This window comes from Schistocerca nitens, chromosome 2 (genome assembly GCF_023898315.1).
Source record: "Schistocerca nitens isolate TAMUIC-IGC-003100 chromosome 2, iqSchNite1.1, whole genome shotgun sequence".
Lineage (NCBI taxonomy): Eukaryota > Metazoa > Arthropoda > Insecta > Orthoptera > Acrididae > Schistocerca > Schistocerca nitens.
The window spans coordinates 267,775,244-267,787,950 of NC_064615.1; the positions used below are offsets into that span (position 1 = coordinate 267,775,244).

The following is a 12,707-nucleotide window of genomic DNA, read 5'->3' on the forward strand; positions in this document are numbered from 1 at the left end:
TCGGTTAAATTTCGCGTCTGCAGCACGTCATCTTCGTGGTGTAGCAATTTTAATGGCCAGTAGTGTATATCAACGCCCGTCAGCAGCTGAAAGTATTAATATAATTCTAATTTCTTTACAAATATTATTGTTCCAATATTAAAACGTGCTATATATTTAATTGTTATTGTTATTAACACCTTAGACACCTGTGACTCGTTAAATGCGGGGGTGACGACAGTTGTATATTGGAAAGAGACAGTAACAAACTGTGACTCCTCGACAACCGATCCCTGGGCCTCCGCCTGGCGGTAAGAGGGACCGGCAACACGACAGTAGCGGGTAGCTCGTTGGGAGATCTGATGAGGAGGTCGTCACTCACCAGGTGGACGACGTAGGGCGCGACGGCGGCCAGAGCCCCAGCTGCCAGCATGCCGAACGAGGTGCCCGTCTGTCGGATGCACGTGGGGTACAGCTCCATGCTCTGCAGGTAGGCGATGTAGTTGACGATCGTCGTGCCGAAGCGGATGAACACCACCAGCACCGTCGTCGGCCAGCTCACCGACGTGACTGCAAACGACGCGAAAACTGTACCACGTGCTGTTTAGCGTTTCGCTACAACGTACACACTGAACCGTGTAAATTACGATGGCTGTCTGGAAATTAACCTTCATTTTCATATATCCGCTGATCAGCCAAACCATTATGACCACTGCCCAGTGCAAGGTTGGATGCCTCCTGGTGGCTTTGAGGGAATGTGTATGTAAGCCGAGCAGAGACGGATGGGGCATTACCCTAGCGAAGATATGCGCTGCAAATGGAGAAATCCAATAAGATAAGCGACTTTGACATAGGGCAGATCATCATTACGCAGAGCCTATAAAACTGCGAAGCTGGTCGAATGTTCACGTGCTATTGTCGAGAGCATCCGTGGAATGACGTAGAAAGGGAGTGCAACTAGCGCTACTCACTAAGTAGTTGGACGTCGACGACTACTCAGACAACGTCGGGTTTAGAGGCTTTTGTACACTGTAAAGTAGGATAGGTGGTATATTTGCCGAAAGAGAACAATGGTCAACCGCTTCGGAGCACAGCGTTCATCGTACATTGCTGGATAAGGAGCTCAGCAGCAGACTACTCCTGTGTGTTCACATGTTGACCCAACGACTTCGTCAGTTACGACTGCAGTGGGCACGGGACCCTCGGGATTCGACCGTCGGCCAGTGGGAATGTGCCATCTCTTCTTGTGAATCACATTTTTGCTGCGCCAGGTCGATGGTCCTCTCCACAAACGCCGTCGTCGAGGTGAACGGCAGCTCGAAACGTGCAGCGCGCCAAGTGCGCAGCCTGGTGGGAGCAGTATTATGCTATGGGAAACATTCTCCTGCGCTTGCATGGGGCCTGTGGTAGTAATCGAAGACACCCTGACAACTGCGAACCATCTGCACCCCTTCGTGCTTGATGTCTTCCCCGACGGCGACGTCATTTTTCAGCATTATAATTGCCCCTGTCTGGAGCCAGAACCGTGCAACAGTGGTTTCAGGAGCATTATAGTGAACTCACGTTGATGTCTCTGCGACCAAATTCGCCTAATGTAAATTGTATGGAACCCATCTGGATCGCTATGGGGCAACATCACCGCCTGCGCAAATCAGTGGCCCGCTATTTACGCGAATTAAGTGGTCTGTGCGTAGACATCTAATTCCACACATCTTCACAAGCTTACCAAAGAACTATCGGATACCTGATACACAGAATCATTGATGTACTTCGTTCCAAACACGGACAAAGAATCTATTAAGCACGTGGTCATAATGTTTCGGCCCATCATTGTATACCATCCAACGATACCACATTAGAATCTTGTCAACATAGTATATGGAGCGGAAATAATAGTTTGGCATCAACATATTTGCTTCATACAAATAAAACATGTATTTGCAAGAGACGACATTTTTCTCATCGATATGCTAAAGAATTATTAACTCGACTCATTCATTGACAATATTGCAGTTCTGAACCAACTCGACTTTCTCGGTCTTCATCTCTTTCAGTCCTTGGTGCCACCTTCCACATAGTGATGGAACCAGTTTCCGTCGCTTATCAGAATACTCATCGAAAACTCTTGTGCATCTTTTCGAAATCTGTAAGTTCCAGTGAGCTGGGCAAGTTATGGACAACGGCTTCTGCTGTGAAACCCATTGGAGACAAACTTGTAGACCTTTCAAGTTCAGAGTAATATCCTACAATGGCAATCTGTGGCACCTCTGGGAAACGAGCACAAACAAGGGGCTCTGCAGCTAACGACCCCTGCTTCTTCACATTTTGGCCCAACGACATTGTCAATTACGATTGTGGCGGGCGCGGGATCATCGAGATTGGGCGGCGCGGGATCATCGAAATTGGGCCGTCTATCACTGTAAGCGTGCTGCCTCGTTGGATGAATCACGTTTTTACTACGCTAGGTCGATGGTCATCTCCGTCATCGAGGCGGATCGAAACTTGCACCGCGCCACCGACGCAGGCTGGTGGGAACAGTATTATGTTATGATAGACATTCTTCTGCGCTCGCATTGGACCTGTCGTAGTAATCGAAGACACCATGTCAGCTGCGGACCATCTGCACCCCTTCATGTTTGATGTCTTCCTTTACGGCGATATGATCTTTCAATAATGTAACTGTCGACTAACTGACAACCTCAGCTGCCGACAGGTGTTGTTGTTATACCTCGATGTGGACAGCTGAAAATGTGTGACCCGACCGGGACTCGAACCCAGGATCTCTTGCTTACATGGCAGACGCTCTATCCATCTGAGCCACCGAGGACACAGATGAATAGCGCGACTGCAGGGATTTATTCTTTGCACGCTTCCCGTGAGACTCACATTCACAAATTGAAAGAGGAAATAACGTGTTGGTCTACCACTGGCCGTAATGCAACCAGTTATTCGGCTTGACATTAACTGATAGTGTTTCTAGATGTTCTCCTGAGGGATGTTGTTGTTGTGTTCTTCAGTCCTGAGACTGGTTTGATGCAGCTCTCCATGCTACTCTATCCTGTGCAAGCTTCTTCATCTCCCAGTACTTACTGCAACCCACATCCCTCTGAATCTGCTTAGTGTATTCATCTCTTGGTCTCCCTCTACGATTTTTACCCTCCACGCTGCCCTCCAATGCTAAATTTGTGATTCCTTGATGCCTCAAAACATGTCCTACCAACCGATCCCTTCTTCTAGTCAAGTTGTGCCAAAAACTTCTCTTCTCCCCAATCCTATTCAATACCTCCTCATTAGTTACGTGATCTACCCACCTTATCTTCAGCATTCTTCTGTAGCACCGCATTTCGAAAGTTTCTATTCCCTTCTTGTCCAAACTAGTTATCGTCCATGTTTCACTTCCATACATGGCTACACTCCATACAAATACTTTCAGAAACGACTTCCTGACACTTAAATCTATACTCGATGTTAACAAATTTTTCTTCTTCAGAAACGATTTCCTTGCCATTGCCAGTCTACATTTTATACCCTCTCTACTTCGACCATCATCAGTTATTTTACTCCCTAAATAGCAAAACTCCTTTACTACTTTAAGTGTCTCATTTCCTAATCTAATTCCCTCAGCATTACCCGATTTAATTTGACTACATTCCATTATCCTCGTTTTGCTTTTGTTGATGTTCATCTTATATCCTCCTTTCAAGACAGTGTCCATTCCATTCAACAGCTCTTCCAAGTCCTTTGCTGTCTCTGACAGAATTACAATGTCATCGGCGAACCTCAAAGTTTTTACTTCTTCTCCATGAATTTTAATACCTACTCCGAATTTTTCTTTTGTTTCCTTTACTGCTTGCTCAATATACAGGAGGGATAGCGACTGGAGCGTTAGTCAAAATTCCGATATGGTTGGAGGTCCCTGTCCATAATGCTGAAAACTTTCTCAATTGGGAGGGATTCGGCGACCTTGCTAGTCAAGCTAGGGTTTGGCAAGCACGAAGAGAAGACCGATTGAAATCGGCACTCATCTGACCAGACCACCGTTTTCCAGTCGCCTAGGGTCCAACCAATATGGTTATGAGCCCAGGAGAGGCACTACAAAGTGATGTGCTGTTAGCGAAGGCACTCGCGTCGGTCCGCTGCCATAGCCCATTAACGCCAATTCTCGCAGCACTGACCTAACGGGTACGTTCGTCGTACGCCCCACATTAATTTCTGTAGAGTGTTGCTTATCTGTTAGCACAGACAATTCTACGCCAACGCCGCTGTTCTCGGTCGTTGAGTGAAAGCCATCGACCACACACACAATATTTGGTATTCTCGATACTCTCTTAACAATGTGGATCTTGAAATATTGAACTCCCTAACGATTTTGGAAATGAAATTTCCCATGCGTCTTGCTCCAACTACCATTCCGCGTTCAAAGTTTGTTATTTCCAGTTATGCGGCCATAGTCACGTCGGTAGCCGCTTCACATGAGTCACTGGGTACAAATGACGGCTCCGCCAATCTTGTGTGTTCGATACCACCGCTATCTGTGTACGTGCACACCACCATTCCATGACTTTTTTCACCTCATTGTAAAAGCCCATGATGGCTTGCCATGACGGCCAACAAAACGGGCCGTAGAATATCATTGACGTACCGTTGTACTGTATCGGTGCCGTGGAAAACAACCAAAGAGGTCCTGCTACAAAAGGACCGTTACTCCTGGTTGTCACGCCGTATGGCGGACGGCAGTCAGGTTGGTATGCCACTGCTCTCTGGGTTCCATCAGTCTGGAACCTCACCGACTGTAGCAGAAGTGTCTTCAGTGATCAGTCACATTTCGAATTGAACCCCGATGACGAGCAAAGACATGCCCGTAGATGTCCCAGACAGCAGTGGGATACCAACCTGACTGTCGCTCACCGTACGGCCCGATAACCAAGAGTGATGGACAGGGGTACCATGTCTTTTCATAGTAGCACCACTTGATTGTCATCTACGGTACCGTTACAGTACAACGGTACGTCGATGATATTGTACGAGGTGCATTCAAGTTCTAAGGCCTCCGATATTTTTTCTCCGGACTGGAAAGAGATAAAAACATGCGCATTGTTTTAAAATGAGGCCGCGTTCATTGTCAATACGTCCCAGAGATGGCAGCACCGTACGGCAGATGGAATTTTACCGCCAGCGGCGAGAATGAGAACTGTTTTAAATACTTAAAATGGCGACGTTTTCCTTACTTGAACAGCGTGCAATCATTCGTTTTCTGAATTTGCGTGGTGTGAAACCAATTGAAATTCATCGACAGTTGAAGGAGACATGTGGTGATGGAGTTATGGATGTGTCGAAAGTGCGTTCGTGGGTGCGACAGTTTAATGAAGGCAGAACATCGTGTGACAACAAACCGAAACAACCTCGCGCTCGCACAATCCGGTCTGACGACATGATCGAGAAAGTGGAGAGAATTGTTTTGGGGGATCGCCGAATGACTGTTGAACAGATCGCCTCCAGAGTTGGCATTTCTGTGGGTTCTGTGCACACAATCCTGCATGACGACCTGAAAATGCGAAAAGTGTCATCCAGGTGGGTGCCACAAATGCTGACGGACGACCACATGGCTGCCCGTGTGGCATGTTTCCAAACAATGTTGACGCGCAACGACAGCATGAATGGGACTTTCTTTTCGTCAGTTGTGACAATAGATGAGACGTGGATGCCATTTTTCAATCCAGAAACAAAGCGCCAGTCAGCTCAATGGAAGCACACAGATTCACCGCCACCAAAAAAAATTTCGGGTAACCGCCAGTGGTGAAAAAATGATGGTGTCCATGTTCTGGGACAGCGAGGGCGTAATCCTTACTCATTGCGTTCCAAAGGGCACTACGGTAACAGGTGCATCCCACGAAAATGTTTTGAAGAACAAATTCCTTCCTGCATTGCAACAAAAACGTCCGGGAAGGGCTGCGTGTGTGCTGTTTCACCAAGACAACACACCCGCACATCGAGCTAACGTTACGCAACAGTTTCTTCGTGATAACAACTTTGAAGTGATTCCTCATGCTCCCTACTCACCTGACCTGGCTCCTAATGACTTTTGGCTTTTTCCAACAATGAAAGACACTCTCCGTGGCGGCACATTCACCAGCCGTGCTGCTATTGCCTCAGCAATTTTCCAGTGGTCAAAACAGACTCCTAAAGAAGCCTTCGCCGCTGCCATGGAATCATGGCGTCAGCGATGTGAAAAATGTGTACGTCTGCAGGGCGATTACGTCGAGAAGTAACGTCAGTTTCATCGATTTCGGGTGAGTAGTTAATTAGAAAAAAAATCGGAGGCCTTAGAACTTGAATGCACCTCGTACGCTTCGTTGTGTTGCCCTTCATGACATGGCATCCTGGTCTTACATTTCAGCAAGATAAGCCCGCCCGAACACGGTGGTAATTTCTATTGCTTGTCTTCGTGCTTGCCAAGCTTATCTTCGGCAGAAAGATCGCCATTTTACTCCCAATTTAAGAATGTTTGGAGCATTATGAGCTTTGCCCTCCAATCATCTCAGGGTTTTGACGACCTAGCGCGCCATTTGGACACAATTTGGCACGATATCCCCAAGGGGACATCCAACAACTCTATCAATCAGCGCCAAGCCGTATAACTGCTTGCATAAGAGCCAGAGGTGGCCCAACGCTTTATTGACTTGCTCAATTTGTGAAGCTCTTTCTCTTGAATAAATCATCCAATTTTTCTGAAATTGTAATCATTTGTTTGGCTGTACGTGAACACCACACCTCCCGATTTCCGTCCCTTTCGGATAATTCCTTCGTGATGCATCGCTTTTTTACCGTAGAGTGTATGTAATGTACTGGTGTCCAAAATTAAAGCAACAAGTGGAAATTTTGGAAGATGCGTTTCTTTTGCCACTAAACAGTATAAACAGGTGATAGAAAAGTAGAAACAATGTAAAAATACAGGATGTAAGCAACTGCAACATGGTAGACAAAAAAGGTTCTTTGTTTTTTCCAACTTACGGATTTACACACACATTCCGGCCGTTGGTTAATGTGCTCCGTAGGGGGCTCTGGCAGCAGTACTCGCCTGGCAACTACGGGGCATACGGTGAATGGTGTCATCAATAACGCCCATTCTTCCTGCAGAGCTGCTCGCAAGTCATGGAGAGTTTGGTGGATGCTGACGTGATGAAACTAGTCTCCCTAGTGCATCCGAGACATGCTGTAAGGGGTTCAAATTGGGAGAGCAAGCTGGCCACGTCGTGTATGCAGTATCTCCCGTTTCCCAGAAAACATCAGCTACCCATGCTCTATAAGGGCGAGCATTATCGTCCATCAGTACGAAGTCTGGCCCAACAGCACCTGCAACAACCGCACATGGGGTTCCAAGATCTCATCACGATAAATGACAGCAATTAAACCTCACCAATTCACCTGTACAGTTTCATGAAGAGGTGTTTGCGTGGTCAACATAATCCCAGCTGACACCATTCGGGATCCTACACGATATCAGCTCTTTCCACAACGTTTGGGTCACGAAATCGTATTCCATGTTCCTTCCAAAAGCGAATCTGTAGAGAATCACTCTGCAGACCAAATCGGGACTCATCTGTGAAAAGCACATTGGCCCCCAGTTCGACTGTCTCGGTGGCTTGTTGACGACGCCACTGTAGATGTTCCCTTCTGTGAAGAAGCTTCAGAGGCACACATATAGCAGGTCTCTAACAATAAAGATCACTCTGCCGAAGCCTTCTGTACACCGTTTGCTTCGATATAACACATCTAGTGGATGCTGCGAGGTCAGATGCCAGTTGCCATGTAGGATTGAGGCAGTAACGTTGTGCCCTTCCAGACAAATAATGGTCCTCTCTTTCTGACATCAAACGTCGTCCGCCCTGCCCTGGTCTCTGGGATACAGTTTATGTCTCTATAAACTGTCTCCACGTCTCAGAAACAAACGAACGATTCACATTAAGCCATCAGGCCACATCAGTTTGCGACTCTCCTGCTTCCATTCTTTCTATGGCACTCGACAGCAGACAGTCTGGTAAGCGTCTTCTCTGTGCCATAATGCACTGTCTGTGACTGTGTACACAGCGATTATGGATGCAGGACTATTCGGTAAACATTGCCCCGTTTAATAGGTGTCCTGACGTCATCGTTGGCGTGGTCGTCTGTTGACCGGTATGTCATCTTCGGTGTAGAACACGATCGTACGGCCATCTGTTGACAGTTTGTACGATTATATCGTGAACTAGACACAGGACAGGGAAATAGTGGTTTGTTGCTTTAATTCTGGACACCAGTGTACGTATGTCATGTATAACATTTAGGTCTTATGGCAGGACACGCCTCGAAACTGACCAACTCATCTTTATAAAAGACGCGTTCCTCCCCCGCCCCCACCCCTCACCGCCTCCAACGCAAACACTTTCAAGGACTCGCATACCTCAGGCATTAAGTTGTCGCTAATTACAGGTCACGCGTCCAGAAACTATGTATCATCGTTACCGATCTGCCGTATCAAAGTTAGTTATAAAACATAGAAAACTACAAGTTACTTATGAAGCAATACGTTCACAGGGTGAAGCACGGGGTCAGGCTAATACAACTGCTTTGATTATTCCTGTATTTTAAAAATAGGCTAATCGGAGGTTTAACTTTCCAGGCAGCCGTCGTATACTGAGAAGGAACTTGTAATCAATGAAAGTCAGACTGAAGTAATAATTATCGTTGTTGAGACGTACGTTGTGAAATTACTCTTCAAAAGAATGCTTACATTATCTGATAGGTTTTTAGCTCGACACCTTTATCTGGTTTAAAATGAGTACTGCAACTTTAATGTTACATTCCCAGAATGGGACTAAGCAGGAAAAAGCAAGGAGATCATGTTGGCTGGTCTGTGGTTTTCCGCGCGACCGCTACGGTCGCAGGTTCGAATTCTGCCTCGGGCATGGATGTGTGTGATGTCCTTAGGTTAGTTAGGTTTAAGTAGTTCTAAGTTCTAGGGGACTGATGACCTCAGAAGTTAAGTCCCATAGTGCTCAGAGCCATTTGAACCATTTTTTTCCTGTGGTTTTCCTGTGGACGAGGTGTGTCCTGTTTGTGGACGAGCTTTATCCTGTTGAAATGTGGTATCAGGAGACTGTCTCGTGAGAAGTAATACATGACGGCGCAGGATGCCTTGAGGCCTATACGATGCCGTCAGAGTTCCTTTGATCACTACCAGAGATAACCTAAACTCACACCTGACGCTTCCGCATTTGTGTCTCTTCAAAACGTTTGGAGAAGGTATCTTATGGCCTTGTTGTCGCCATACTTATATATCATGGTTATCTGAGGCAGTCTAGAACCGCGATACATCACTCCAAAGACAATATTTTTGAGAATTATAGCTTTATAGCAACCAGTCACAGGGATAGCATAAACTATTTATTCATATTTAATCGATATGGATTTTTAAGACTACATCATCTGATGGCTCTTAAAATCATCTATGCTGGAGCCTCGCTTTGTGCTCCTTGTTTGGAACTCTAAGATGAACGAAAATTGTCTGTGTTGTGTTATGATGGAAACATTTCTTCTACTAGTCTACTGTCAACGATATGTGATGACAGGAGCTTGTACCCAGACGCCAGGTGCAGGTGTGAAGGGGTTATGATGTTACTTACTTGGTACACAATTGAGGAATCTTCAAAAAAATGGTTCAAATGGCTCTGAGCACTATGGGACTTAACATCTATGGTCATCAGTCCCCTAGAACTTAGAACTACTTAAACCTAACTAACCTAAGGACATAACACAACACCCAGTCATCACGAGGCAGAGAAATCCCTGACCCCGCCGGGAATCGAACCCGGGAACCCGGGCGCGGGAAGCGAGGAATCTTCCCTTGATGTGATCAGACTTAGTCGCCCAGAATCTTCACGATATGCATGGTTCCCCCTCAAGTTTCGATTCAGTCCAATATCTGACTATGGTCACATCTGGTCGCCTAAAATGCCCAGATACTGCACGAGGTGTCCAGCTGACCACATGCAGACCCCCTATGGCGACCCTTTCTTCTCTGTCAGGTGCTGATTACATTAATGCATTGCACTCGCATTAGCACCGGTAATATGGAGATGTGTTAACAACACTAACCCACTCTGATGGTCTATGTAGTTGTCATCGATGATTGCAAAACACCATTCACACAGCCAAAGATGGCATGTATGTGTGTGGAGTTTTTTTTACATCGGACTGTTCTTTCCAAGTGCTTAACGTTTCTTGTCATTGAGTGCAGTATAGATGAACAATGAGAGAGATGACTATGATGGTGTTTGTGAAGTAGAGGGCCAATATCATATATTGCCCTGTGTCCAGTGTCAGGCAACCACCTCCCAGTTATGGAGCCACGACCGAGCCACACGACTGTGGATGGGCAACGAGACTTACAGGAGAGGATGATGACGATGGTGAAGTTGGCGAGCGCCATGACCCACTGGCTGCCGGCCTGGGTCCAGCGCCGGCCCAGCCAGTCACCCAGGTAGCGGCCCATCACGAAGCCGGGCACCTCCACCAGCGCCTGGTACAGGAAGTTGAGGTACGGGTTCCCCGACATGTTGCTCACGTTCAGCACCAGCACGTAGAACGTCAGGAAGCCGCTGATCCTGTAGGCGGGCACACGCAAACACTGTCAGACCTCGAGGCACAGTTTCTGTCGTAGCTGCTTTCTTCTATCACAGAGATGGTATTTATTTCAATAATCTCATTTTTTATGCTGGTCGACTTAATCTACGAGATAATTTTGTTTGTGAGGCTTTTAAAGCTATTGTACTGCGTGGAATTCGTTCGTACAGCTAAAGTCGAAAGTTGTCTTCCGAAAAGACTATTTGTTTAAGTCAGTAGGTGATCATCAATGAAAGGTAATCCAGTATTTATAAATAAACATATCTCGGCAAAATACTATGAAGGGATCTGAACTCGTACAGAGCCTTACCAACATTCTTTCTTCCCTAGCACCATTCGAGATTGGAACAGGAAAGGGGAAAAGTGATGGTGGTACAAAACGTACCTTTTGACACACATCAAAAGGTGACTTTCAGAGTGTAGATGTAGACGTAGAAGATTTGTTAAGAACCTGATTAATTTTAAACAGTTAGGTAGCTCAGTTGGACTGTGGCTGTATTTCTCTTGAAGATGGTCCACTTGAAGGACGTGCGAAGCTTGCAAACGCAGATGAGAATACTGAAAAAGTGGTCTGTATGATATTGAACGATCAGCGAGTAAGGCGTATGCAGTTGATAACACCACAGGTATATAAAAAAATCAACATGTTGCATTTTACGTGAAGGGCGCAGATATAAGGGGGCGAACAAAAGTTTCCGTTTCGGGTATATAAACGACGATATGTAGGCAAGGGTTAGTGTGGCATTTGTGTCTTTCTCACATAAATGCAGTAAATGTGCAAGCGTGAACTATGGCGACGCTATTGCCAAATACGTCTAGGCAGCATTAATGTACTGTTTTTCTTTTTATGGGCGCCAAAGGACAAACACCTGTAGAGAACCATCGGAGAATGAAGAACGTATATGGGGTAGCACATCTGTCGAAAGCCACCGTTGTGGAACGGTGTGCCAAGTTACGTGCTGGTCGTGATTCGACACAAGATACCGATCGATCTGGGAGATGACCCTCATCCATTATGGACAACAACAACACTCAAGCACAAACCGTATAGTCCATGTGATTATCACGCTTTCGGCGCCTTAAAAAAAGCCTTGAAAGGCCGACAGTTCCTGTCGGACGAGGATGTGCAGCTGGCTGTTGCGGTCTACTTCACGAAGCAGGACACGATGTTTTACAAAACGGATATCTTCAGCTGGTGCGTCGGTGGGATGATTACCTCAGTGCTCACGGTGATTTTGCCTGACTGGCGTACCGATTATGGGCTGCATGGCCTTCGAACGGAAACGTTTTGCTCGTCTCTTATATAATAAAAAGGATGCAAGACGAATGCAGAATTTGTTGAATGCTAGTCGATAATAAGAACTCGAATTTCTCAGCATAGTTCGGATCGTTTTAGAGAGGATCCAAGTGGATTCGTGCCGTAATTGGTAACTATGGATCATACATGGGTCCGTCACATCAAGCTACAAGCAAAACAGCATCAACTGGAAGCCAGCGACTCTTTACCAAAATATGGGAACTCAGTTTCATCTTATAGAAGTTGGGCCTGATGATATGGCGGTAAAGCGCACGTCTGGAAACCGAAACGTCGGGGGACTGGATCCCAATCGGACTACGGAATATTTAAGTTTTGTTTTAACCTCGCGATCACCTCTAAACAATGTGAAGATTCAGGAGGAATGACACGAGGATCGTATTCCACCTTAAACTATAAATCCCCTTTGCCTCTTTGGATTACAGAGTCACTGAAGTGGTGTCCAATTGAGAGACTGCACCAACCTGCTAAATATCCCTCTTGAGGTACTCCCAGCCAATCATACAAACCACTGTTTCATTAGCTGTTACTGTCTGTGGTCACATACGCGTTTACATGGTATGTGGGGTGAGTTTATAAGATAGGCAGGAGCGCTGGAACATCAGTCTTAGGACTGCCTCAGAGGATGTTTGGACGTTTGGCAGCCGAAATATTAGAAGAAGAGAAGAACAGGTTGCGGTTGCATTTCCGCAACTTCATCGGTCGAGAAATGCGCCACAGAAGTTCGAAGAAACTCTTTTAAAGGATTACT

The 12,707-nt window shown here is 46.2% G+C and overlaps 1 protein-coding gene across 1 annotated transcript in view; it reads right to left on the minus strand.

Annotated features, from left to right (window-relative positions):
• LOC126234352 (carcinine transporter-like) overlaps nt 1-12,707 on the minus strand; it is a 166,229-nt gene that overhangs the window by 14,488 nt on the left and 139,034 nt on the right. The window contains exons 7-8 of the mRNA XM_049943040.1: nt 10,408-10,622; nt 362-549 (exon numbers count right to left, since the gene is read on the minus strand). Coding sequence (XP_049798997.1) covers nt 362-549; nt 10,408-10,622 — 403 coding nt within the window. The remainder of the gene's footprint in view (nt 1-361; nt 550-10,407; nt 10,623-12,707) is intronic.